At 42.1% G+C, this 26,096-nt stretch overlaps 1 protein-coding gene and 1 pseudogene across 13 annotated transcripts in view; both read left to right on the forward strand.

Annotated features, from left to right (window-relative positions):
- Positions 1-4,854: 4,854 nt before the first annotated feature.
- The window catches only part of LOC116461359 (RNA-binding protein 12), a 39,732-nt gene continuing 18,490 nt past the window's right edge, over positions 4,855-26,096 (forward strand). The window contains exons 1-3 of one of the 13 annotated variants that reach the window (XR_004246048.2): positions 4,855-5,011; positions 10,773-10,857; positions 14,705-16,521. Coding sequence is in view for 5 of the 13 variants with exons in the window: in XM_032143035.2 (XP_031998926.1) it covers positions 14,727-17,525 (2,799 nt within the window). In the remaining 8 variants the exon portion in view is untranslated. Of the gene's footprint in view, positions 5,012-10,772; positions 10,858-14,704; positions 18,276-26,096 lie in introns of those variants that run through there. The other 12 variants (XM_032143049.2, XM_032143035.2, XM_032143036.2 and 9 more) reach the window with 12 other exon arrangements.
- On the forward strand, positions 22,587-22,685 carry LOC116461600 (U6 spliceosomal RNA; annotated as a pseudogene).

Raw genomic sequence — 26,096 nt, forward strand, 5'->3', positions numbered from 1 at the left:
ATGAAAGAATTAAGTGGTAAGAGGACATAGCAGGGAAAACCTACCATGCTGAGTGTTTGAGGAAAGTTTTTCTGAGGAAGTAGTGGTTAAAAATATGAAGAGCTCGCTAATCTAGGAATGAAAGGTGAGAAGGAATGGCAAGAGCTAAGGGCCTGAAGTGTGATAAAGCACAGAGTATTATACTTCAGAAACCAAGAGAAGGCCATTGTAACTAGAGCTTTTCATTTGTGGGTCTGAACCCATAGGTGGATAGTTACCAGTACTTAAAAAAGGAGAGAATATGTTAGAGTACATTTATGCATATTTTAAGAATATATTTTGATCATATATTTGAATTTGTGTACCACGTTATAAATGTATTTCTTATTGTGGATAATGGTCAAAAAAGTTTAGTTGCTTTTCATACTTGCCAGTAGCAGGGGGACAAGAAAGTTTGAAAGCCACTGGGCTAAAGTTTGGTAAATGTAGATGGACAGTGGAAGGAGGAGATGAAATTATAGAATTTTTCTTGTTTAAAAATATCTTTTTTACTTAGAATAGTTTTAGATTTACTGAAAAGTTGCAAAGATAGTAGAATTGTAGATCTATTACCAGTTTTCCTCTAATTAAAAAGTCTTACATAAAACTATGCTAATTTGGCTGGGTGTGCTGTGGTGGATCACACCTGTAATCCCAGTACTTTGGGAGGCCAAGGTGGATGGATTGCTTGAGCTCAGGAATTCAAGACTAGCCTGGGCAACATGGCAAAACCCTGTCTCTACAAAAAAATACAAAAATTATCTAGGCGTGGTGGTGCCCACCTGTAGTCCAAGCTATTTGGGAGGCTGAGGTGGGGGGATTGCTTCAGCCCGTGAGATCAAGGCTGCAGTAAGCCTTGATCGCACCACTGTATTCAAGCCTGAGTGACAGTGAGACCCTGTCTCAAAAACAACAATAGGCCAGGTACTGTGGCTCATGCCTGTAATCCCAGAACTTTGGGAGGCTGAGGTAGGCAGATCATGTGAGGTCAGGAGTTTGAGACCAGCCTGGCCAACATAGCGAAACCCTGTCTCTACTAAAAATACAAAAATTAGCTGGGCATGGTGGTGGGTGCCTGTAATCCCAGCCACTTGGGAGGCTGAGGCACAAGAATAGCTTGAACCCTGGAGGCAGAGGTAGCAGTGAGCTGAGGTGGCAGTGAGCCGAGATGGTGCCACCACACTCCAGCCTAAGCAGCAGAGCAAGACTCCGTCTCAAAAAACAAGGCCAGGCGCGGTGGCTCATGCCTGTAATCCCAGCACTTTGGGAGGCCGAGGGAGGTGGATCACGAGGTCAGGAGATGGAGACCATCCTGGCTAACACGGTGAAACCCCTGTCTCTACTAAAAATACAAAAACTTAGCCGGGCGTGGTGTCACGCACCTGTAGTCCCAGCTACTCGGGAGACTGAGGCAGGAGAATTGCTTGAACCTGGGAGGTGGAGGTTGCAGTGAGCTGAGATCGTGTCACTGCACTCCAGCCTAGACGACAGAGTGAGACTCTGTCTCAAAAAAACAAAACAACAAAAGAAAACTATGGTACATTTGTCAAAACTTAGAGGTTAACATCGGTATATTGGTATTAATGAAACGTGATTTTCTAAAATTATTTTTTTATTAATTTTTTTGCACACAAAACAATAAACATTTTCTAAAAATACATACAAACAAAAAGATGCGTATCAAACATATTAGGAAGGTTGCACATGGGAAGACGGGGAATAGAAATGGGGAGTGGGAATTAAAGAAAATGAATGAGAGAGGGACTTTGTATGGATCAATGATAATAACTCAATCCTCTATTTGACAAAGAAGAAGGAGAAGGAAGAGGAAGAAAAATAAAGTGGGATAAAGGATCAGAAAGGGAGGAAAATAGGCCAGGCGCGGTGGCTCACGCTTGTAATCCCAGCACTTTGGGAGGCCAAGGCGGGTGGATCACGAGGTCAGGAGATCGAGACCACGGTGAAACCCCGTCTCTACTAAAAATACAAAAAATTAGCCGGGCGTGGTGGCGGGCGCCTGTAGTCCCAGCTACTCGGAGAGGCTGAGGCAGGAGAATGGCGTGAACCCGGGAGGCGGAGCTGGCAGTGAGCCGAGATTGCGCCACTGCACTCCAGCCTGGGCGACAGAGCAAGACTCCGTCTCAAAAAAAAAAAAAAAAAAAGAAAGGGAGGAAAATAGAAAAAATTAGAGTACGACTCCAGGGTAGACCTGTTTTGTTGTCGCTGGGTTGGTTGGTTTGTCTGTTGTATTTTTCATATGTTTCGCCATGTTGGCCAGGCTGGTCTCGAACTCCTAGCCTGAAGTGATCAACCCGCCTCGGCCTCCCAGAGCGCCGGGACTACAGGCGTGAGCCACCACGTCCAGCCCCTACATTGCTTCTGGCCTCCGTGGTAGACCTCCCAGACGGGGCGGTCGGGCAGAGGCGCTCCCCACATCCCAGACGGGGCAGCCGGGCAGAGGCGCTCCTCACTTCCCAGACGGGGCGGCCGGGCAGAGGCGCTCCTCACTTCTTCCCAAACGGGGTAAAATTATTATTTAAAAAATTTTTTCTACAGACTGGGCCTATGTTGCTCAGGCTGGTCTTGAACCAATCCTCTTGCCTCTTGGCCTCCCAAAATGCTGGGATTACAGGCGTGAGGCACTATGCCCGGCCTAAACTTCAGATTTTATTCAGCTTTCGCCAGTTTTCCTAATGCCTTTTTTCTGTTCCAGGATCCAACCCTGGATGCTACATTGCCCTCCACCTCCTGGTTCAGCCTTCTCCTGCCTCACCTCCGATAGCCGGAAACAGGCCCGCCAAACCCCGGTAATTTTTGTGCACCGTGTTAGCCAGGATGGTCTCGATCTCCTGACCTCGTGATCCGCCCGCCTCGGCCTCCCAAAGTGCTGGGATTACAGGCTTGAGCCACCGCGCCCGGCTGGTTTTGTTTTTAATGGACTATGTTTTACCTACACAGAGCAAACCTATAAAAACCTATAAAGCATAGGTTTAGTTTAACAGTGTGGCCTGGTTTTCCAACTTGCTGTTTTTGGCATACTGGGCTAGCACCAGTCCAGTCTGCCATAGAAATCCCAAAAGGTTGTTGGAATTGTGATAATTTCAACCCTTTTTTTTTTCTTTTTTTTTTTTAAGTGCTCTTGTCACCTGGGCTAAAGTGCAGTGGTGCAATCATAGCTCACTACAGCCTCGGACTCCTGGGCTCAAGGGATCCTGCCTCTAACTCCCAATAGATAGGACTACAGACTTAAGCCACCACATCCAGCTTTTAATTAGCAGGGGCATGAAGTTCGGGGGGCTAGGACCAAAGCAGCTTGAGAATAGCCTTTTTTTTTTTTTTTTTTCCCCGAGATGTAGTCTCGCTCTCCTGGTGGTCTCCATCTCCTGATCTCGTGATCCTCCCACCTCGGCTTCCCAAAGTGCTGGGATTACAGGCGTGAGCCACCGCGCCCGGCCGGAGAATAGCTTTTTCTATGATAAAATAATACCATAGTGAAGCTGTGGAGGGGTCATGATGGATTGAATTTTTTTTTTTTTTTGAGACGGAATCTCGCTCTGTTGCCTAGGCTGGAGTGCTATGGCATTATCTTGGCTCACTGCAACCGCCACCTCCCGGATTCAGGCGATTCTCCTGCCTCAGCCACCCAGGTAGCTGGGACCACAGGCGCCAGCCACCACGCCCAGCTAATGTTTGTATTTTTAGTAGAGACTAGGTTTTGCCATGTTGGCCGTGCTGGTCTTGAACTCCTGACCTCAGGTAATTCGCCCGCCTCGGCTTCCCAAAATGCTGGGATTACAGGCGTGAGCCACCGCGCCCTGCCCTAGATTAAAACTCTTGTTTTTTTCTGAGACGAAGTTTCGCTTTTGTCATCCACGGTGGAGTGCAATGGCGCCATCTGGGTTCACTGCAACCTCCACCTACCGGGTTCAAGCGATTCTCCTGCCTCAGCCTCCCAAGTAGCTGGGACCACAAGCACCGCCACCACACCCGGCTAGTTTTTGTATTTTCAGTAGAGACTGGGTTTTGCCTTGTTGGCCAGACTAGTCTCGAACTCCTGACCTCATGATCCGCCCTTCTCGGACTCCCAAAGTGCTGGGATTATAGGCGTGAGCCACCGCGCTCGGCCTGTATAAACTCTTTTTTTTTTTTTTTTTTTTTGAGACAGAGTCTCGCTCTTTCGCCCAGGCCAGAGTGCAGTGGCGCAATCTCGGCTCACTGCAAGCTCCGCCTCCCTGGTTCACGCTATTCTCCTGCCTCAGCCTCCCGAGTAGCTGGGACTACAGGCGCCCGCCACCACGCCCGGCTAATTTTTTGTATTTTTCAGAAGAGACGGGGTTTCACCGTGTTAGCCAGGATGGTCTCGATATCCCGACCTCGTGATCCGCCCGCCTCGGCCTCCCAAAGTGCTGAGATTACAGGCGTGAGCCACCGTGCCCGGCCCCCGGCCTGTATAAACTCTTAAATGGGAAAAAAGAATCAGGTTTTGGCTGTTTTGTCAGGATATAATAACCAGCCACCACGTTGTGGTCCATTTAATCCTGAAAAAACTTAGAGGTAAGCACATTTTGCTCCTTCCGCGGAAACTGGAAGACGTGAAGCAATTTGCACAGTCTTGCAGTGAAGGGCCAAGCTGGACACTCATACCCAGCCCACCCGGCAGGGCCACTAGCCCAAGGTCGGTCCTGTGCGCAAACAGTCGCAAGCAGGGACTGAATATCCCCCTCTTAGCACAAAACCCAGTAACTTCCGGGACATCGCCCGAGACCGTCAGCGCGCTTGCGCGGCCCCTTGACGTCAACCACGCCGCTCCGCCCCCTTCTGGAACGCGGAGCCGCTGAGCGGGCCGACGGCCATTTTGTGAAGCAGCGAAGGAGGTGGTGGCTGCGTTGGGCTCCGGGAAGCCGTTCGGGCTGGGGCTGTCGGCCGCGGGGCGGAGGCACTCGCGCGGGGGGTAATTCGGGGTCTGGGTTCTGGTGCCGCGCAGCTTTCCCCGGTAAGACTCCCGCAGCCCCTGAACGGGCGGGGCTGTGCGGGGCTCGTGGTGCCCCTTGGTGGCCCGGGGCGGGGCCTTCGGAGGCCTTCGAGCCCGCGGCAACTAGCGCCCCACACAAAGGGTCGAGGCAGGGCTGCAGGGGGAGTGGGGTGCCACTTAGGCCTCTCAGATCTGAGAGGATGCAAGGAGGACGCAAGAGAGGATGAGCCTGCGTACCGAAGTGGGGACGAGGCCATAGCGAGGACGCCCCCGTGGTCTGAGAGGGGGCAGGCCAGAGCTGGCTGGCTCAGCGGCCTGCGAGCTAACGGGGACTGCAGTAAAAACACGCCTACATCCCGAGTACGGAGGATTTCTTGTCTCCCCCAATGAAGCAGAGGTTATAACTACATCTCTGTGCCTGGAGGTGGGGAGATAATCGTAGTGAGGACACTCCCTCGACCCGAAATGGAAAGGAGGCCTTTGTGGCCTACCAGCAAAAGGGGACCCAGGTCACACCTGTGGGGAGGAAGCTGTAGTCGGTACACTCCTGTGAGTTCAGAAAGGGAGTCTCACAACCGGCCGCCTTCGTGGCCTGAAGGTGGAGGGGGTTGCAGTGAAATGCCTCCGAGGTCCATTGCTGGGGGCCGGCTTTGCTCGAGGGTGTAGCAGTTTTGAGAAGCCGGCGTCTGAAGCTAGGAAATGAGGGGGTGGGGTGAGTACGCCTCCCGAGGCTCTGAGAATTATAGTAAGATGCCAGGCCTTGGTCCCCCAGTAGGGAAGGGGCTGCTGTGAGCAGCACTTTCACGGCTCTCTCGGGAGAGGATCCTCTGGCATTTCAGGAGGACGAGATCCAGTTGGGCTGCGGAGGGTGGGTGCTTTTGATGGAGAGTTAATTGAGTTTCTCTGAAGCTTGGCTGCATTAGTTTGCAGCCACGTGAATTGGGTGGTGGGAGGGACTTTGAGGATCTACAGGTTAGTGACGGGGATGGACGCCAGTGCAGCAGGCTTAGCTGCTAGGTTGTAAACGTACGGGCTTTTTGTGTGCCTCCAACGTATGCTGTATAGTGACAAATCTGAGGGGCTCTTGTGAGGGTTACTCAGTATTAAGTGCTAAACATTTACTCATTTGCGTGGTGTCATGCTGAGAATTGCAGACTTTAAGAGATTTCTGGGCCCTAAAACCCTCCTTGGCTCCAGGATTCTCAGAGATAACCTAATATAAATTGAGGAAGTTGGTAGGGACCGTTTTATATTATTCAAGAATAGAGTCAGTATAACCCACTGGAAAAAAAAAAAGTGATGGCAACTGAAGGTTTGTTGAAGGGAGAGGCTAGGCTTGTGATTGCAGTATTTCTTTTAGAGCTTCTTGCTTGAATGGTTTGAAATGGTGTAATTTTTGCAAAATGCAGTCTTAGCAACAAGAATTGTCTAGGACCTTGTTAACTAGTGTATATTGTTAATGCATCTCAGAGCATTTGCAGTCGAGAAAAATCCCTCAAGTCTGGACACATAGGGAAATCCTTGTTTTTTAAATTATAGAACTACAATACAAGACTGGTTGTACTTGTTTTTGAAATTTGGTAGTTTTGATAAGAATGGAGGATTTCTGGATTTAGTGGAAAGTGTGCAGACATTTTCAAAGAATATAAAAAGTTGGGAAGAACTGTTACAGGTGATTCAAGTAACGTTATGGTAATTTATGAAGAAAGTGAAATGTTTGGCGTGTTTATACAAAACAGACAATGAAGATGTGTTTAGTATATATTATTGGACAGATTTTTAATGAAACGGAATGCATTTTTATATATGCTCGATTAAATGTTGATTGCTTATGGATTGTAATGTATAATTTTCATTTTCGTTATGTTCAAATCTGTTAGATGAAAAATGTGAAGCTTTAGAAATAATTGTGTAGTTACTTGCAACGTATTGTTACATGCTAATACTCTTTGGGCTTCTTTCACCTTCTTTGACACGTCAAATGTTTTGATGACTGAGTATTGAGAGTTTGGGAGTTGTTAGTACAATTTTTAGATGTGAAACTTGATTTTGTGGGCCAATGTGTTCCAGGTGCTGGAATCCAGTGACAGTGTTGATAGTTTTTACTCCATTTTGCAGAGAGCCACTCTGTCATTGTTTGAATGTATGTTTTCTTCTGTAGATGTTGTAGGAAGAACCAAGTGTCAGTAGTTGGTTGCACAAAAGATGCTTTTAGATGTCCCTCCCTAAAATGCAGAGACTGATGATGTCCACTTTTATATCTTTTGTCTGGCCCACAAGTGCTTAATAATAAATGTTCATGGAGTAAAGGAATATTGTTAAATGTTTTCAACTAAACAGAAAAGATAATTTTATCTAAACTACAGTTTTATCAGATTTTACTACCACACTCATATACCTTTTGGTTTGCACAAAATTTAATTAAGTTTAAAGCTAGCTTTTAAAGACTCAAAAACATCGAGTGAATGTGGTTGTTTAGGTTAGAAGTATAATTTTGCTCTGAAGTGAAAATGAAGGTAGCAACATTTTTGTTGGCATTTGGGGGGATTGAAACATAACAGTATTTTTGACAGGAGGAATATCTTATTTAGAAATGTCTTCTGATTTGCTGCCTTTGAGTACGGAATGGAGGTTAATGGAAAAATTGAGTAATGCGTTATAAAAAGTATACATCTCCATCAGTGTCAGAATAATTTTTTCATTAAGAATGATCCCAGACTTTGAAATATGGTCCATTTGGGAATGGGGAACAAAATCAAGTGGCTGAAACTGTGGTTGTTTCATAATGTTTATTATAATGTGATTATGCTGTTTTTAGCATTGTGCCCGTTGTGATTGGTTCTCTGTTGCTTATCTCTGAGGTGAACATTTGAGAGTTTAATTGTTTCTTTTGGATCTGAAGAACCTAGCTCTGCTGTACCCTGGTTCTTGTTGATTAAAGAGTGATAACTGAACAAAGTTAAAGTTCACTTTTGGATGTTTACTACCAGATGAAGAGTGAAAATAGTCGTTTTAGTTTGTGCCTTGACTTCTTGATGAAGAGATTTGTTGTCAGACATTTTTTTCTGAAATTCCAAGTGATTAGAATGGCTAGTAAATATGAAAGTCTGTCTTGTCATAATATGTTAAGTTTTTGTAGCAGATACTTGTGATTTGTGCATGCATCTGGTATTTTGTCAAGTTGAAGCAAGCCTTTATGTTAGGACTAATTCCTAATAGTATGAATGGAAAACATACTAAAGCCAGCTTCTTGTTCTAGATCTTCTGAAGTATATCAGTAGCTTTAATGACAAATCAGGCCCATTTTCTCCTTTCCTATCATTATGCTGTATGTATAGATAGAATATGTATTTTAGATGTTTTATTGTTTATTATTTTAGTCTTATCCTTCTAAAGTTCTGCAAAGCTTTAAGTGAATGGCGTGGATTTTTGAAATCCTGCATTCAGTCGCTAGCTGACATTTAGAATACAGGAATAGTAGTTTCCTGGAAAACAGTGACACTTCTATTAAATTCTTGTGGTTTTTACAAAGTGAGGTGTCAACACAAAAGTATTTCAGTTCTATTTCCATTTACCTTTCCCTTTTGAAGAGGTATAATACCAAGGGTTGTGAAGTTCTGACTTGTAGCATCAACTTTCTGCATATTTTTCCTTGGTATATGTTCCCCTTTGCTGAAATAGAAGAGAATCATAAATTTCTATCTGGACTGATTTTGTGCTTTAAGTTGTACACATAAAACTTGAACTAAGTTGTCAAATTCAGTTGGGCCTTTCAGCCTTGCCTTGTGGAATGAGAAATTTCTTCCTTTTAAAGGTAATTTCTGGTAACCTTTTAGAAATTTTTGAGAGTAGACCTGGTGAGTTCCCTTTGAGCTTAACTGGCTGACCCCAGATTTGTCCTTCTCAAGATGGACATACGGTATCTTTTGAGTTTGCAAGGGAAGAGGCTGAGAGGAACCTTCTTACCTTATATTCAGGCATATGCCCTGGCCCCATACCTGACCTTTTGAATTGGAATCTCCAGTAGGGATCAGATGTTTATTACAAGTTCTAGAAACTAGAAAGTTACCCTGTTACGTGGCTGCTGGAGTCAAACCTGTATATAAATATTGCAGTACTTCGTGCTCTTGCTCATTCCTTTACTTGAAGCAGGTTTTTTTTCTGTTTCACATTTCCCTTTGTGACCTGTTAAACTACTAGATACGGCTTTTAAATGAAGAATTTTAAAACTCCTTAGACTTAGTTAGGCGAGGCCAGGCGTGGTGGCTTACACCTGTAATCTCAGCACTTTGGGAGGCTGATGCGGGTGGATCACTTGAGGTGAGGAGTTCGAGACCAGCCTGGGTAACATAGTGAAACCCCTGTCTCTACTAAAAATACAAAAATAAGCTGCGCGTGGTGGTGCACGCCTGTAGTCCCAGCTACTCCAGAGGCTGAGGCATGAGAATAGCTTGAACCCAGGGAGGCGGAGGTTGCAGTGAGCCTAATAAGCCTAATGAGCCTAATGAGCCTAGATCGCGCCCCTGCACTCTAGCCTGGGCGACAGAGCTAGACCCTGTATCAAAAAAAAAAAAAAAAAAAAAAAAGACTTAATTAGGCTAGATTTCTACAACATGTAAAAGATTAATACAATGCTCTAGGCTTTTGAGTGTGTTGATTACATATTTGCATAGCTTTTTGTGGCAAAACAATCTCATTGTTCTTTAGCAACTTGAGTAGTTGACTAGAAGATGAATAGTTTGTCCTTTAGAAAATCACACAGAATTTTTGAAATATGTTTTACTTTTTGGTGATGAATATTAAGGTCATTAGTTGTATTTTGGTCTTGGAAGATACTAATTTAAGATGAGCGTCATTTGGAAAAGTAGTCATAGGTAATCTTAATACTGAACAGTGGCAAATTTCTTCTCTCTCCGAATTAAAACATGACCTTTGGAAAAAAAAGTAAAAAATGACCTTTGAATATAGTTGTCTAGGCATTTGGTCATATATGCTTGTGACTTGTTAATAACTTCACCAGTTTGGAAGAAATGACAGTGAAAGATGAGTGACCTGTTTTTATTTTGGGATATACTCTTAATATGTCAGGCATTTTTAGGGTGTTTTTAAATTTTTTATTTATTTAATTTTTTTAAATTTTACAAGTTTTTGAGAACTGTTGTGGTGTCAAAGGAAAAAACACTTTCCCTTAATATTTTGTTAATATTTTGAGCTCCAGTGGAATTAGCCCTTATAGCAAGAACTCATATTTCATTTGTTTTGTGATGTTGGATGCTATTTTATGCAAAATAAAATATATTGAAAGAATAATTGCAGTAATTTCCATTGAGTACCCTTGAATTGCTATCTTAAGTTGTCCAAGAATTGTTATTGTGCGAACATGTGCCTTTTCATCACAAATTTGGTGAGAACCTGGGGAAATAGACTTGTGTTACGGAGTTTTCTGGACTGGTTTAATTATAAAGTGATCAAAGCAATTAGCTGTGAAGCTGAGCTTTATGACTGTTTTAATTTTCAATGGATTTGTTATTGGGCTAAGTTATGACACTCTTGATGTATGTAAATATATAAATATTTTGAGATACTCAAATTTGAAAGCAATACCAACCAAAAAGCATGTGCGGGATTTTGTTATGGTGTCTTTCCTTTTTTTTTTTTGATATGCATTCTAATGAAGTACTCTGGTGGTTTCAGACTCGCCTTCGTAATGTACAGTGTGGCCTGTGCGTGTTGTTTTGTGTTTCCTGCATTGATTTTTGCCTCCGTTTATTCTCTATTGCAGTCTAAAAGTTGGTTTTAATTGGTTGCCCACAGGATTGACTTGGCCTCTACTTCTTGTTAAGAAAATACATCTCTTGTTTTATCAGGTAAGAGATTTTGAATAGAGAGTTCGTTTTTATACAAAATAAAATGAGATAGCTTATTAAGAAATATGAAAATATGTGTAGCAACTATATTGTGTGTGTGTGTTTTTGTTTGCTTGTTTTTTGTTTTGAGACAGAGTCTTTTTCTGTTGCCCAGGCTAGACTCTGTTGCCCAGGCTCACTGCAACCTCCGCCTCCCAGGTTCAAGCACTTCTCTGCCTCAGCCTCCCGAGTAGCTGGGATTACAGGCGCCTGCCACCACACCCGGCTAATTTTTTTGTATTTTTAGTAGAGATGGGGTTTTATCCTCTTGGCCAGGCTGGTCTTGAACTCCTGACCTTGTGATCCACCTGCCTTGGCCTCCCAAAGTGCCGGGATTACAGGCATGAGCCACTGCCCAGGCTGGTGTGGTTTTTTACAAGTTTATCTGAGGGATGGGGGTGGGGTAGATGGTGCTTTGAGTAGTTGTTCCTTTGGGGGTCAATTTCATTTATATGGATCTATTTATCTTGCGATTTTCCTGATAGGCAGTAAGTTTTATTCCTTAGTAGCATTTTAGACTAATTACAAATACAGATGCTTGTTATTGATATGTTTATTTATATTTCCTAAAAGTTTAAGTATAGATATTGGGTCACATGTTTTAGAGTACAGATTTTAGACTTCAAATGGAACCTCAGCAAGTGGATTCTAACCCTCTTGTTTAAGTAACTAAGATAGGCCCAAGTTAGGTTGAAATGACTTCGCTGTCAAACAGTTACTTAGTAACAAGAACAGCAGATAATTTTTAAAATTTTTTAAAATTTTTGTTTTATCTATTTATTTATTTTGTGACAGAGTTTCGCTCTTGTTGCCCAGGCTGGAGTGCAATGGCGCGATCTCCGCCTCCCGGGTTCAAGTGATTCTTCTGCTTCAGCCTCCCTAGTAGCTGGGATTACAGGCACCTGCCACCATGCCCAGCTAATTTTTTGTATTTTTAGTAGAGACAGGGTTTCACTATGTTGGCCAGGCTGGTCTTGAACTCTTGACCTTGGGTGATCCACCCGCCTCAGCCTCCCAAAGTGCTGGGATTACAGGTGTGAGCCACCGCACCTGGCTGCAGATATTACTTCATATTTTTTGGAAGCTAGAAACAATTTTCCTCATCAGATGGCTTTATGAATAAATCTTGTATTCCACTTTGGTTTAATATTCAGCCCTTTCCAGCTGGTAATCTGAGGCAGATTTTCAATAGCATATTCTCATGTGTACCTTGTACAAACTTTCTTTTTTTTGAGACCGAGTTTCGCTCTTGTTGCCCAGGCTTGAGTGCAATGGCGCAATCTTGGCTCACCGCAACTTCCGCCTCCTGGGTTCGAGCGATTCTCCTGCCTCAGCCTCCGAAGTAGCTGAGATTACAGGCATGCACCACCATGCCCGGCTAATTTTTTTGTATTTTTTGGTAGAGACGGGGTTTCTCCATGTTGGTCAGGCTGGTCTCGAACTCCTGACCTCAGGTGATCCCCCTGCCTTGGCCTCCCAAAGTGCTGGGATTACAGGCATGAGCCACCACGCCCGGCCACCTTGTACAAACTTTCAGTAAATCCCTGCTCTTAACAGAAGATGGCTTGAAGACTTAACTGTGTATGTCACTTTAGCCCTGTGTTTAATTTTTGTGTTCTTGGAACTATATCAAGTTCCTGTTTGATTGTCCCAGTGCAAACTAGTCTCTCTCTCTCTCTCTCTCTCAAGTTGTTTTGAGTACCTGGATTGCCCATGATGTTTCCCCTATACAAAGTGATTAACCACTTTTTGAAGTTGAACAGGAAATGCTATCACATTTTGCATATAGCCACATATTCTACATTGAGCAAGGAATGTGAATTTGATTTAATGACTTGGAAACTGCTTGATGAACCTCCTTATAGGCTGCTAAATAGTAAATGAGAAAAGAGACTGTTGGTGTGATGTTTTTTAGCGTTAATTTTTCTTGTTGACTCTTTAAGTTTGTAAATGAAAAGCTTCCCCACCCTTCCCAAATTTCTAGTGCTTTATAATGGCCTCACAAAAAGCATTTTCTGTTTGCTAGTCCATTTTTCTGGATTAAATTTGAAGGTGGCTTTTTATTTTTGTGTATGTGTCTGTGAGAAAATTGTCAAAGCCAAGCAGTTTGTTTCTTGTTTGTATAAAGCAGTCGTAATATTGAGATATAATTACAGATTTTGTTGCATTGAATTAGTATTTATATAATATTTGATATTGAAGTTAGAGAATTCTTAGAGCATATAATAGAAAATCTTGCCCCTTGTAATGTTCTTGAGAAGTGATAAAACCAAATCTCTTCATTAATTTATAACCTTTCTGAGGGTCATGAGCTGATTTTATGGGCTTATATTTAAAAGTTGACTTTTCAGGCGGGGCGCAGTGGCTCACGCCTGTAATCCCAGCACTTTGGAAGACTGAGGAGGGTGGATTACCTGAGGTCAGGTGAAGTCCCATCTCTCCTAAATACAAACAATTAGCCAGGCATGGTGGTGCATGCCTGTAATCCCAGCTACTCGGGAGGCTGAGGCAGGAGAATTACTTGAACCCAGGAGGTGGAGGTTGCCGTGAGCCGAGATCATGCCATTGCACTCCAGCCTGGGCTACAAGAACGAAACTCTGTCTCAAAATAAATAAATAAATAAAAGTTGACTTTTCAGATGGGTTGGAAAACACCCTATGTTGTTGACCACCTTAATTTCAAAGTAGTATGTTTCCCAGTCCCAATAATTTGGTTTGTGTCATTTTCCAAAGGGCTGCCCTTGGATTTGCTCTTAGAAGCCTTTAGAACTGAAATACTGAAATTTGAGGGGAACATTTCTTTTTTGATTATGTCAAAACAGGCATGATCTAAGGAGATCACAGAGATCCTACAGGAGTTGTGTAGGTCCAAGACTGTAACAACCACCGAGTAATTCACACTCTGGTTCTAAAACAAAAACAAAAAATATTTTTATTGTCAGCTCTCTCCTAGGGGAAAATAATACTTTAAAAAATTTTATTAAATAGAAGATTTGGTTATGAGTCATTGGACCTGAGTTTTAATTAAAATAGTCACAGTGAATGGGACTATAACCAGGTTCTACTTTTGGGGGTAATGAATCAAGGTAACTCATATTTTGGCTGTCCTATTCAGTAGTTCTTTTGGCTTCTTAGTATGTCTTAACCTTGTTTATAATAAATAATTCCATATGTAATGTTTTATAATCTATAAGGCAGATTGAAAAGTTTCAGGATGAATAAAATAATGGAACCAGTTCTCATTTAAGACTTGAAGCTACTTTTAGTCTTAAGTATTATTTACAGTTCATTAGTATTCTAGTTTTTTGCTTCTGTTGGATTTTGAGGCTGAGCGCTATAAAATCACACTCTTGATAATTCTATGAAATTATCAACTATATAGGGAAGATGCTAAGCCAGTTTTAAATACTAACTTTGATAAATTCTTTGCATGTTTTTTCCCTATAGATTGTTAAACTTTGTTTCCTGATTTGACTTACACATTTCTTTTAAATCTTACTGAATGATTAGTGGTCTGAATGATGTGTATGTATTTTACTGTCCTACAGTTATTTTTTCTTGAACTTTTTGAGTCTTGGGACTGAACTGTTTCCAAAATTAATGCCTTCTGGAAGTTGAAATTGTCTGCATTTTACATTGTAAATGGCACGTAATGTTCAGTTTTTAGAATATCTAAATTAAAGACATTGCCTGTGATAGCGTGAGGGAATATTTGAGGGCCTAATATGGTAGCTGGTCATTCTTGTAGCTAAAAACTTGGTGTGATAAACAGGAGTCTGACCTGGCCGTTGCCTTTTCTCATCTGCAGGTGTGTGTGGTTTCAGCGCAGCATGGCTGTGGTCATCCGTTTGCAAGGTCTCCCAATTGTGGCGGGGACCATGGACATTCGCCACTTCTTCTCTGGATTGACCATTCCTGATGGGGGCGTGCATATTGTAGGGGGTGAACTGGGTGAGGCTTTCATCGTTTTTGCCACTGATGAAGATGCAAGGCTTGGTATGATGCGCACAGGTGGTACAATTAAAGGGTCAAAAGTAACACTATTGTTGAGTAGTAAAACGGAAATGCAGAATATGATTGAACTGAGTCGTAGGCGTTTTGAAACTGCCAACTTAGATATACCACCAGCAAATGCCAGTAGATCAGGACCACCACCTAGCTCAGGAATGAGTAGCAGGGTAAACTTGCCCACAACAGTATCCAACTTTAATAATCCTTCACCCAGTGTAGTTACTGCCACCACTTCTGTTCATGAAAGCAACAAAAACATACAGACATTTTCCACAGCCAGCGTAGGAACAGCTCCTCCAAATATGGGGGCTTCCTTTGGGAGCCCAACGTTTAGCTCAACCGTTCCAAGCACAGCCTCTCCAATGAACACAGTCCCACCGCCACCAATTCCTCCAATTCCAGCGATGCCATCTCTGCCACCAATGCCATCCATTCCCCCAATTCCAGTTCCTCCTCCAGTACCTACATTGCCTCCTGTGCCTCCTGTGCCCCCGATTCCCCCAGTTCCTTCTGTGCCACCCATGACCCCACTGCCACCCATGTCGGGCATGCCGCCCTTGAATCCGCCACCTGTGGCACCTCTACCTGCTGGAATGAATGGCTCTGGAGCACCTATTAATTTGAACAATAACCTGAATCCTATGTTTCTTGGTCCATTGAATCCTGTTAACCCTATCCAGATGAACTCTCAGAGCAGTGTGAAGCCACTCCCCATCAACCCTGATGATCTGTATGTCAGTGTGCATGGAATGCCCTTTTCTGCAATGGAAAATGATGTCAGAGATTTTTTCCATGGGCTCCGTGTTGATGCAGTGCATTTGTTGAAAGATCATGTAGGTCGAAATAATGGGAATGGATTGGTTAAGTTTCTCTCCCCTCAAGATACATTTGAAGCTTTGAAACGAAACAGAATGCTGATGATTCAACGCTATGTGGAAGTTAGCCCTGCCACAGAAAGACAGTGGGTAGCTGCTGGAGGCCATATCACTTTTAAGCAAAATATGGGACCTTCTGGACAAACTCATCCCCCTCCTCAGACACTTCCCAGGTCAAAATCGCCCAGTGGGCAGAAAAGATCAAGGTCAAGATCACCACATGAGGCTGGTTTTTGTGTTTACTTGAAAGGGCTACCATTTGAAGCAGAAAACAAACATGTCATTGATTTTTTTAAAAAGCTGGATATTGTGGAAGATAGTATTTATATAGCTTATGGACCCAATGGGAAAGCAACTGGCGAAGGCTTTGTAGAGTTCAGAAATGAGGCTGACTATAAGGCTGCTCTGTGTCGTCATAAACAGTACATGGGCAATCGCTTTATTCAAGTTCATCCAATTACTAAGAAAGGTATGCTAGAAAAGATAGATATGATTCGAAAAAGACTGCAGAACTTCAGCTATGACCAGAGGGAAATGATACTAAATCCAGAGGGGGATGTCAACTCTGCCAAAGTCTGTGCCCACATAACAAATATTCCATTCAGCATTACAAAGATGGATGTTCTTCAGTTCCTAGAAGGAATCCCAGTGGATGAAAATGCTGTACATGTTCTTGTTGATAACAATGGGCAAGGTCTAGGACAGGCATTGGTTCAGTTTAAAAATGAAGATGATGCACGTAAGTCTGAACGCTTACACCGTAAAAAACTTAATGGGAGAGAAGCTTTTGTTCATGTAGTTACCCTAGAAGATATGAGAGAGATTGAGAAAAATCCTCCTGCCCAAGGAAAAAAGGGATTAAAGATGCCTGTGCCAGGTAATCCTGCAGTTCCAGGAATGCCCAATGCGGGATTGCCCGGTGTGGGACTGCCCAGTGCAGGACTTCCCGGTGCGGGCCTGCCCAGCACAGGACTGCCTGGTTCAGCAATAACCAGTGCAGGACTGCCTGGTGTGGGAATGCCCAGTGCAGGAATACCTAGTGCAGGAGGTGAAGAGCATGCCTTCCTGACTGTAGGATCAAAGGAAGCCAACAATGGGCCTCCATTTAACTTTCCTGGTAATTTTGGTGGATCAAATGCCTTTGGGCCACCAATCCCTCCTCCAGGATTAGGAGGCGGGGCCTTTGGTGATGCTAGGCCTGGTATGCCTTCAGTTGGAAACAGTGGTTTGCCTGGTCTAGGACTGGATGTTCCGGGATTTGGAGGTGGACCAAACAATTTAAGTGGGCCATCGGGATTTGGAGGGGGCCCTCAGAATTTTGGAAATGGCCCTGGTAGCTTAGGCGGTCCCCCGGGTTTTGGAAGTGGCCCTCCTGGTCTTGGAAGTGCCCCTGGGCATTTGGGTGGGCCACCAGCTTTTGGGCCTGGCCCTGGCCCTGGCCCTGGCCCTGGCCCAATCCATATTGGTGGTCCCCCTGGCTTTGCATCTAGTTCTGGAAAACCAGGACCGACAGTAATTAAAGTGCAGAACATGCCCTTTACTGTGTCTATTGATGAGATTTTAGATTTCTTTTATGGCTATCAAGTAATCCCAGGCTCAGTGTGTTTAAAATACAATGAAAAAGGTATGCCCACAGGTGAAGCCATGGTGGCCTTTGAGTCTCGGGATGAAGCCACAGCTGCTGTCATTGACTTAAATGACAGGCCTATAGGTTCAAGAAAAGTAAAACTTGTATTAGGGTAGCCATTCACATCATTCTTTATAGGGTAGATCTTCATATTGCTGTGATTAATGCATCCAGATTGTTTTCCTAGTATTTCCAGGTTAGAACCTGTGGATTGTTTCAATTGCATATAGCTTGGTTTCCATAACATAGAGCATTGGTTGACTGTTTACAGAAGACTCACTCACCAGGATAAACATTGCTGTATGTTACAGTAAATCTATCTGGAGAGAACACATAAATGATTTTGGCATACCATTAGAGAAACCATTTGTAAAACTCAAATGACCACATAAAGCTATCAAGGAGTCTAGATTGGTTTTGTTTTGTACCATATGGGTTGAAGAAAATAGAAATGTCAGTAGAACTCATTGAGGGTGCTCTTGCCAGCTGCTGAAAATAGAAGTTGGCTACTCTCAGAATTTGGTTTAAAGCTGGACAGATTTGCTTTGTTATAGGGTAAAGCTTTGTCTAAAGTCCTCATTTTCTTTTAAAATTGAATAAAATTTCTGTATACAGATTCATTGTATGTACCTTTATTGCTTCTTAAGGGTCCTTGCTGTATAGACAGTCCTGCTTCAGAAGTTGCTGCTTTGTTTGTCTAATTGACTAATTTGTAAATGAGCAGAACTGTTTTGTTGGTTTTTTTCCCTAAATATAAAAGTCCACACTTCGTTTGTGCTATAACCTCAAACTTTGATTTCTAATGTCACACTTAAAACTGTGTGGAATAAGACTTTTGCCATAAAAATAAACTATGGAGTCCTTTATCTACCAGAGCCTTTTTGGTTTGACCGCCACGATTTAGGTTAGTCAGTTTAAAAATTGTTCATGTTGTTTGGATGGTATCGAAAACCAGAAACCACTTTTAATAATGTGTTTAAGATACTTGATTTGAAGTCCTTTTCATGATGGACTAATTGTAGTATCAATTTCCTCCTGTCCCGATTTATGTGAAATTTTGGCCTTTAAACAAAGAGGGGCCCATTCATAAGAGAGTGTCATATCTAGGTTTTTCAAACTGAAGTTGAAATTATCTTTGTTAGCAGTAGTAGTATAGAATAAAAGATCCGTATGCTGGTTCATAGATTGATACGTGTTAGTCCTGTTATTTGGAGGCTTTTTGGCGTAGTTGTTTGATCAGGAGCCTGTTTACTAAAAGTCTTCATACAGAATACAAGTGCAGCTGCCAGAGGGGAGAAAATTGAGATTCTTGACCCTTTCATACTCTTTTCTTTGGTATTCAGGACACTAAGGCAGGAGGACCACATGAGTTCTGGTTGGTAAGTGTCTTTGTCATGAAAACACTTGCCTTACAAGGCTCTAATTATGATTTCCCTAGTCAGTGCTCTGAAGATGTGTCACATAAACAATATGGAAGGGGAGATAGGTGAGATGATACGAAAAACAAATTTTCTTACTGTCATAAAAGGCTCTAATTATGGTTACTTTCCCTAGTCAGTGCTCTGAAAATGTGTCACATTATATTATAAACAATACAGAAGGAGAGATAGATGAGAGATCATGAAAACCAAATTTTATCTTTTACATGGCCCCTTTGTCTTCGTTTGAAACATCCCCAACATTTCTTACAAATTAGTGTACTTACAAAGGGGTCAGTCTTTTAAAATAAGTATTTCCTGTTAAAATATATATATATATACAGTGCCTTTTTGGTGTTGTGAGTCAGTGGAACACTGAAATACAGTGGTTGTGTAATTTAGATTTAAGAGTGGCAACAGTTTGATTTGATAAGATTTGAAAAGGCTTTTTATCACTACAATCTTAGAGGATTGACAGTACAGGATTTTTGTTTAAGGGAAGGATTGTTTAGACTCAAAGAAGAGGTGACTATGTTGTGGGTCTTTTGATAATTCATGAATACAAATTTGCTTTGACAGATCACTAGATACTGCCTCCTCAATTTCAAAAGCAATATAACGTTTGTATATGCTGTTTAATTTAAGTTAATGTTAAGTAATCATTTCTCATTCCAAAGACAATGCAAAAAACTTCAGCACTGCTTGAGAGTTGTATTTCAACCACAGATATTTTCCCCATTGGAAAGCTATTTTCATTTTAGAAAAATGGGTTGTTTGAAGATGAAAGTCTTTTATCTTTTTTCACAATTTATTTTGGTTATATGTTCGTACATTCTTATTAAATATTTCATACACTTTATTGCAACTACTTTGTTATTTCTACATCTTAGATAAATGCTGAAAAGGAAAATGATTTCATTGTTCATCTAATTAAATAAATTAAGAAAAGAGCGGTTTGTGTAGAAATTGGAGAGAACTGTGTTTTATATGAATCACAACAGTGCTCGTTGTGGACTGTAATTAAATGCTTTGCCCTCTGGAACTTGATTTTTGTGTATCTGAGACTTATTAACAGTGCTAACTGCTAAGGATACTGTTTATCTTGTTCTGGGCATTGGAGTTTCGGTTTTTAAAAAATTCTTGAAAATGTATTGTGTGAAACTACTCATACCTCTCTTCCTGCGAATTTTCTCCTAAGAACTAGGTTTGGGGTAGAAATCAATTGACATTATTTTCTCATTTGCTTTGTATGGTATGAAGGATTTGTAAAGCTTTGCTCAAAGTTGTGTGCATTTGTAAACACTATCATGATATTTTCAATTTTATGTGTAAATTTTATTGTCTGTTTTTGGTGATTCTGACATTAATGGAAGAGAATATTTTCCATTAGATTTAATTTTTTTTCCTCTCCCTTCTGATTTTTTTTTTATTGGTGTTCATTTTTCTTTTGATTTAAAGGATTAGAGAAATCTACAAATGTATGTCACGAATAAGCAAATTTGTAAACTTTTCTGAACTTTAGTGAAACATTTAGTTCACAAGCATAATTTGGAGGTGTGTTCTGTGTTTACACAGTAGTTTGGATGTATAATTATTATTAGTGGCTTTTTAAAAAATGAAACAGTGTTAAGTGAAATGTAGTTCCTAGCTTTGTACTCCAAGTTGTCAAAGCATCAACAATGAAAATTCGATTAGGAAACTTTATTTAAAATTTCAGATAGTAATATTCAATGTAGTTAAGGCTAGTCTTAACCCACTGGATGAAAATCTAGGACTGTATGGAAGTAAGCAAACATTACATTTTTAGGTGGAAATAGTCAACCTTGCATAAAAACAAGGATGCGTGAAAGCCTTAAACTCCAGCTCCCTTTTACTGGAGTCTGTGGTTGTGTACAGGTATGGGCCAAGTGTAAAATCTCATCAATTTTAAGAACACTCGGGAAATGAGTAAAGAAAATGTAAAATTGCTGCTAGTCAAATCTTTTGGAAAGAATTTCTGGAAGTGGTCACTTTAAAAATTATTTTCCACCCTTGCAAAATTGCCACATTTAAATTGTTTTACTGGCAGTTCTATAATAGTCCAGACTTTAGAAACCAAACACAATAAAATGGCTTGTTGCCAATATGGCCACAACATTGCCAGCAAATACTGCCTTGGCATCACTCAGCAGAGGTTTTTGTTTATAAAGATGAAGTCTTGAATACTGTTCAATAAACTTGTCAAAAAATAAAACAGGCTGATGCTTTTAATGCTTTAACTGCACAAAAGTACTTCACTGAGCTGTAATATTATCCTGTCAGGGTTTTTGTTTTGTTTTGTTTTTAAACCTGAAGATATTTTGTGCCTTTGGAAAGGTAGATTTGGTAATCTTGGAGAGGTAAAAATTGTTGCTTATCCTTGCCTGCTAATGCTGAAGTGTCAAGAGAAGAGGATACTTGGAACAGCAGGGAGGAAACTTGATTCTAGTTCAAGTCCATAGTATCCAGCTTTTCAGAATTTTATGTGTATGATGTGTTGGCAAACAAAGCCCTTAAATGTTGAAAACTTTATCTTGAAAGAGTTTAGCTTGTATTAGAATTTGGATACCCAGTGTGTTTTAGAGAGGTCTAGACATACATAATTCCAGGTAGTAGCTGAGCCATTATTAAATAATCAGGATTTGACTAAGCAGTGGACAAGTCACTGAGTGAAATCAGCTGCCTACAGATATCCAGAATGGCTTTTACCATCTGAAAGGGGTGGACTGTGTGATAATATGTCTCCTTTTCTTGTTCAAGAGAGATCAGTTATGTAATTCATTGTTACCTGCTTTCCAGTGTTTTACAGCAAGAAATAGTGTATCAACTATGTGCATCATCACTAATCTCCCAAAAGTAGAGCTTTTACGGGGTATGGTAGAATCTAAACTTACGGCTTTCCTTTTTTATTAAAAATAGCTTTATTTCAGTCTCATCTTTTTAGTATAGAATCTGATCATTTTGAATTGTAAAATGTTCTGGAAAGAGTGTACTCTGGTAGTAGCACAGTTCTCTGATGTTATAGTGACTTTTCTGGGAAAACCCCTCTCTATTCAACAACATAAGCAAGTTCATCTGCTCAGGTAAATGGTAATTCTTTTTTTTTTTTTTTGAGACGGAGTCTCTATCTGTCTCCCAGGCTGGAGTGCAGTGGTGCGATCTCAGCTCACTGCAACCTCCACCTCCCGGGTTCAAGTGATTCTTCTGCCTCAGCCTCTCAGTAGCTGAGACTACAGGTGCACACTACCATGCCCGGCTAATTTTTTTTTTTTTTGTATTTTTAGTAGAGACGGGGTTTTGCCATGTTGCCCAGCATGGTCCCCACCTCCTGATCTCGTGATATGCCCACCTCAGCCTCCCAAAGTGCTGGGATTACAGGCGTGAGCCACCGTGCCCAGTTGGTAAATGGTAATTCTTTACCATGCTGTTCTTGGGTTTATCCTTGGTGCTTTGGCTGCTTTGTGTTAGAGTCTCAAAAGCATCCTAGAGTATGACTCCTTTTCTGGATCAACGTAACTAGCAGTGAGCAGCCACGGTGGCATACTCCTCTACATGCTGCTCTATCGCTGGAGTCCAGAAGGAGAAAAAAGCCACCTGACATAAACATTTCAGACCCAGGGACAGAAGGGCAGCACTCTAAAAGTCTAAGGGCAGGAAAGAGTGCTGGGAAAAATCACAACCAAATCCCTTGAATTCTGTCACTAGCCCCACGGACCTCCTTCCAGTGAAAATGTTTAAGGTGTGCTTGCTTCAGCAGCACATATTAAAAATTAAACAGAGAAGATTAGCATGGCCCCTGCACAAGGATGACACGCAATTTGTGAAGCGCTTTTTTTTTTTTTTTTTTTTTTTTTTGAGACAAAGTCTCACGCTTGTCCCCTAGGCTGGAGCGCGATGGCACAATCTCAGCTCACTGCAACCTCCACCTCCCGGGTTCAAGCGATTCTCCTGCCTCAGCCTCCCGAGTAGCTGGGATTGTGGGCACCTGCCACCGCGCCCAGCTAATTTTTTTGTATTTTTAGTAGAGACGGGGTTTCACCATGTTGGCCAGGCTGGTCTCAAACTCCTGACCTCAGGTGATCCACCCACCTCAGCCTTCCAAAGCGCTGGGATTATAGGCGTGAGCCACCACGCCCGGTTCTATTTTTTTAAATTAAAATGTTAAAGGTTAGGGCATAGAGACTCAGCAAATGTCATAGAGAAGTGGTAAATGGCACAGCTGAGCATTGGAATTGGCTCCCCAGTTGTTCCAGACATCTGGATATTGACCTTAGTAACTTACTAGTTTCAAGTCATTTTGCTTAATTAATGGCTTGCCATTTCATGGTAGGAGGAGATGACTATTTTGTTATGGAGCAATGACCAGCAAGAGAACATAATTCAGTATGAACAGTCAAAGGTGTTGAGTGAATTTAACTCATTTTAGGAATGTGCTGTACTGTATTCAAATGGGCTACTTGATGGTTCATTCCCTCCATTCTGCTGCTGTTCATTTCCTCCCTTTGCTTGCTTATATAGTAAATCTGCTCGTAACCAGGACTTAAAACTCTCAGACTGAAGCCCCTTCACTGCTGTCTCTAGCCTCAGCCTCCTAATGGGTGGGAGTAGTTCATTCATAGCTTTTGATTAGTGGATAAGACTTGTCAGGCTGGGTGTAGTGGGTCACACCTGTAATCCCAGCACTTTGGGAGGCCGAGGTGGGAGGATCACTTGAGCCCAGGAATTGAGACTAGCGTGAGTAACATAGCGAGACCCTGTCTCAAAAAAAAAAAAAAAAAAAAAAGCCTTGTCACTTAGAGTTTGTGCCTCATATCAAATGATAACAACCACATTGTGCTACCACAAGTCACACAGTGGGAATGATTTAAGAAGGTTAAATAGTTTATTTTTGTTGTTTCTTCTTTTTTTTTTTGAGACGGTCTTGCTCTGCTGCCCAGGCTGGAGTGTAGTACAGTCAGCTCACTGTAACCTCGACGTCCTGGGCTCAAGCAATCCTGCTTCAGCCTCCTAAGTAGCTAGTTTTTGTTGTTGTTTTTTTTTTTGTAGAGATGAGGTAATTGCCGGGGGAGGGGTGGTGGTGGAGTGGAGGGGTAGTTTCACTATGTGGCTCAGGCCAGTCTTGAACTCCGGGGCTCAAGCAATGCTCCCGCCTTGGCCTCTCAAAGTGCTGGGATTACAGGTGTGAGCCACAATGCCTGGTCTCAGTTTCTTAAAAGGTTTTAAATTACACCAACTGGTACCAGTGCCTCTGATTGCCTGGATTTTTCTTTGATCCCACTTGGAAGTTTGTTAATGCCACACTCCACTATACTCCACACATTAGATTGCAGTGGGGGCTGGAGAGTGGCCCAGCTTTTATACATAACTCCCTTCTGTGGTTTGGCCTGTGGGACCAGTAGGGTCCCTGTGCTATAACTCTGAAGTGATGGACATTAATGCAACTACTAATTACTGATGTAGATGAGCTGCTTTACATCTATGACCATTGAATTGACAGATTGGAATTGGAAACACCTGTCACCTTCAAGCTTTTAAGACAACTTCACATGAATGTACAGCTTAGCCATAGCTGTATCTCATACTAACAGATTTTTGCAGTGTTGTGCACCCAGCACTTTTACTTTCGTGGAAAAGCAAAATAAGGTACCTGTTCTTCAACAGTTTAGGGTTTTAAGTCACAACTAAGTGCTTAGTTGTGCTTATACTAGGTACATTCCTATACCACGGGAACCAGGTAGTGGCTTTCCTGGCCATTTGCTAAGTCATGGTTAGACAGGAAAAAGTGTAAACTAGTCTTTGTCGTAGTGTAGTTTCCTGTTGTTGAAATATTCCTTTGCTTTCTTGGCTTCCCTAACATGTAAATTCTGAAGACCCATCTTAAACTCTCCCCAGTGTCCCAAATGAATTTATTCCAGTGAAGGGTAAGGGGCTTGCATTATGAACAATAGGTAGGTTTGTTTTCCAAGAGCTCTGGTCTGCTTTTGTTCATTTACTCATCTCCTTTTGTACTGTAGGAGATATACACTCCTTTTGTGCACACTGTAGATGCACAGGTATTTGGTGATGCCTCAGTCCTGGAGATCATCAGGAAGGCGGGATAGTACTGTTGTCTCAGACACCCCACAGGTGATAGACATTAAAAGAATGTAGATTTCAGCTGGGAGGGATGGGGGCAGAATTGACTACCCTATAAATGTCCTTTGAAAATGTTGATACAGATCACATTTTTTAGAGGTGAGTTCTACCTTATTTGCACTGTGTATGCTTGCTACTTAAAATTTATTCCTTTGATCAAGTCTTGTAAATGTGGAGTCCAGGATTTCCTACCTTCCTGCCCCAGCAGTCAGACAAATAGAATTATATTCCATCTTTGTGCAAGGCTAACATTAGCATAGATCATGAGGGGAGACCATATGAGTCTCACTGCTCTTGTAGTGGCAGGGTAGATTTCAGATTGGGGTGAATTACAGAATGTGAACTGTTGCTAAAATGGTTGGATATAGAAATAACATTCTCGGAATCGGTTCGTGGTTCCATCAGTTATGTGACTTAGGACAGATTATTTCCCTCTGGCCTCAATGTTTCTTTTACAATATGGGATTAAATTAGATAAGCTTGTGTCCAGTTTTAAGCTTCTGTGATTGTATGAACCTAGCCATTCGGTTTCTGGAAATCTGTACTGAGTTTGGACCTTAAACTAAAGTGACCAGGAATGGAGCTCCAAATTTTGATCTGGGTACTGCTCTCCTGGTTTCCCTAGTGTGATAGTGATGCCACACTGCAGCTTGAGAAATTCAAAGGGGAAGAGTCTTCATCTCTCCTTTTGGAGGCTGTCCCTGTCCTGCTAGTTATATCCTGGAGCAGGTAGACCAGAGGCTACCTCCTCCTGGATCCACTCCTCCTTGGTCCAATTAACCAAGAAGGAGTTAATGATACTGCAGAAGGACCCAAAGATGCACTTCCCTGTTTGTGAGCACCTAAAGGGACAGTTGACACTGAGTACTTACTCTGTGCCGGGCAGGGGATACTTTCCATGACTGTCCCCATGTAATCCTCACAAATAACCCTGTAAAGTTAACATTATTATTCCTACTTTACAGGTGGGGTAATCCAGGCAGAGAAAAATAATTAATAGTAAGGAAAACAAAGATGTTTTAATCATGGATGCCTGTATGACTCCACAGGTAGAAACACTCCCTCAACTATCCCCAGCCCCTCCCTGACTTTTAAGGAAAGTGGGAGGCCACTGGC

This window comes from Hylobates moloch, unplaced genomic scaffold (assembly GCF_009828535.3).
Source record: "Hylobates moloch isolate HMO894 unplaced genomic scaffold, HMol_V3 SCAFFOLD_21, whole genome shotgun sequence".
In the NCBI taxonomy this organism is placed as follows: Eukaryota; Metazoa; Chordata; class Mammalia; order Primates; family Hylobatidae; genus Hylobates; species Hylobates moloch.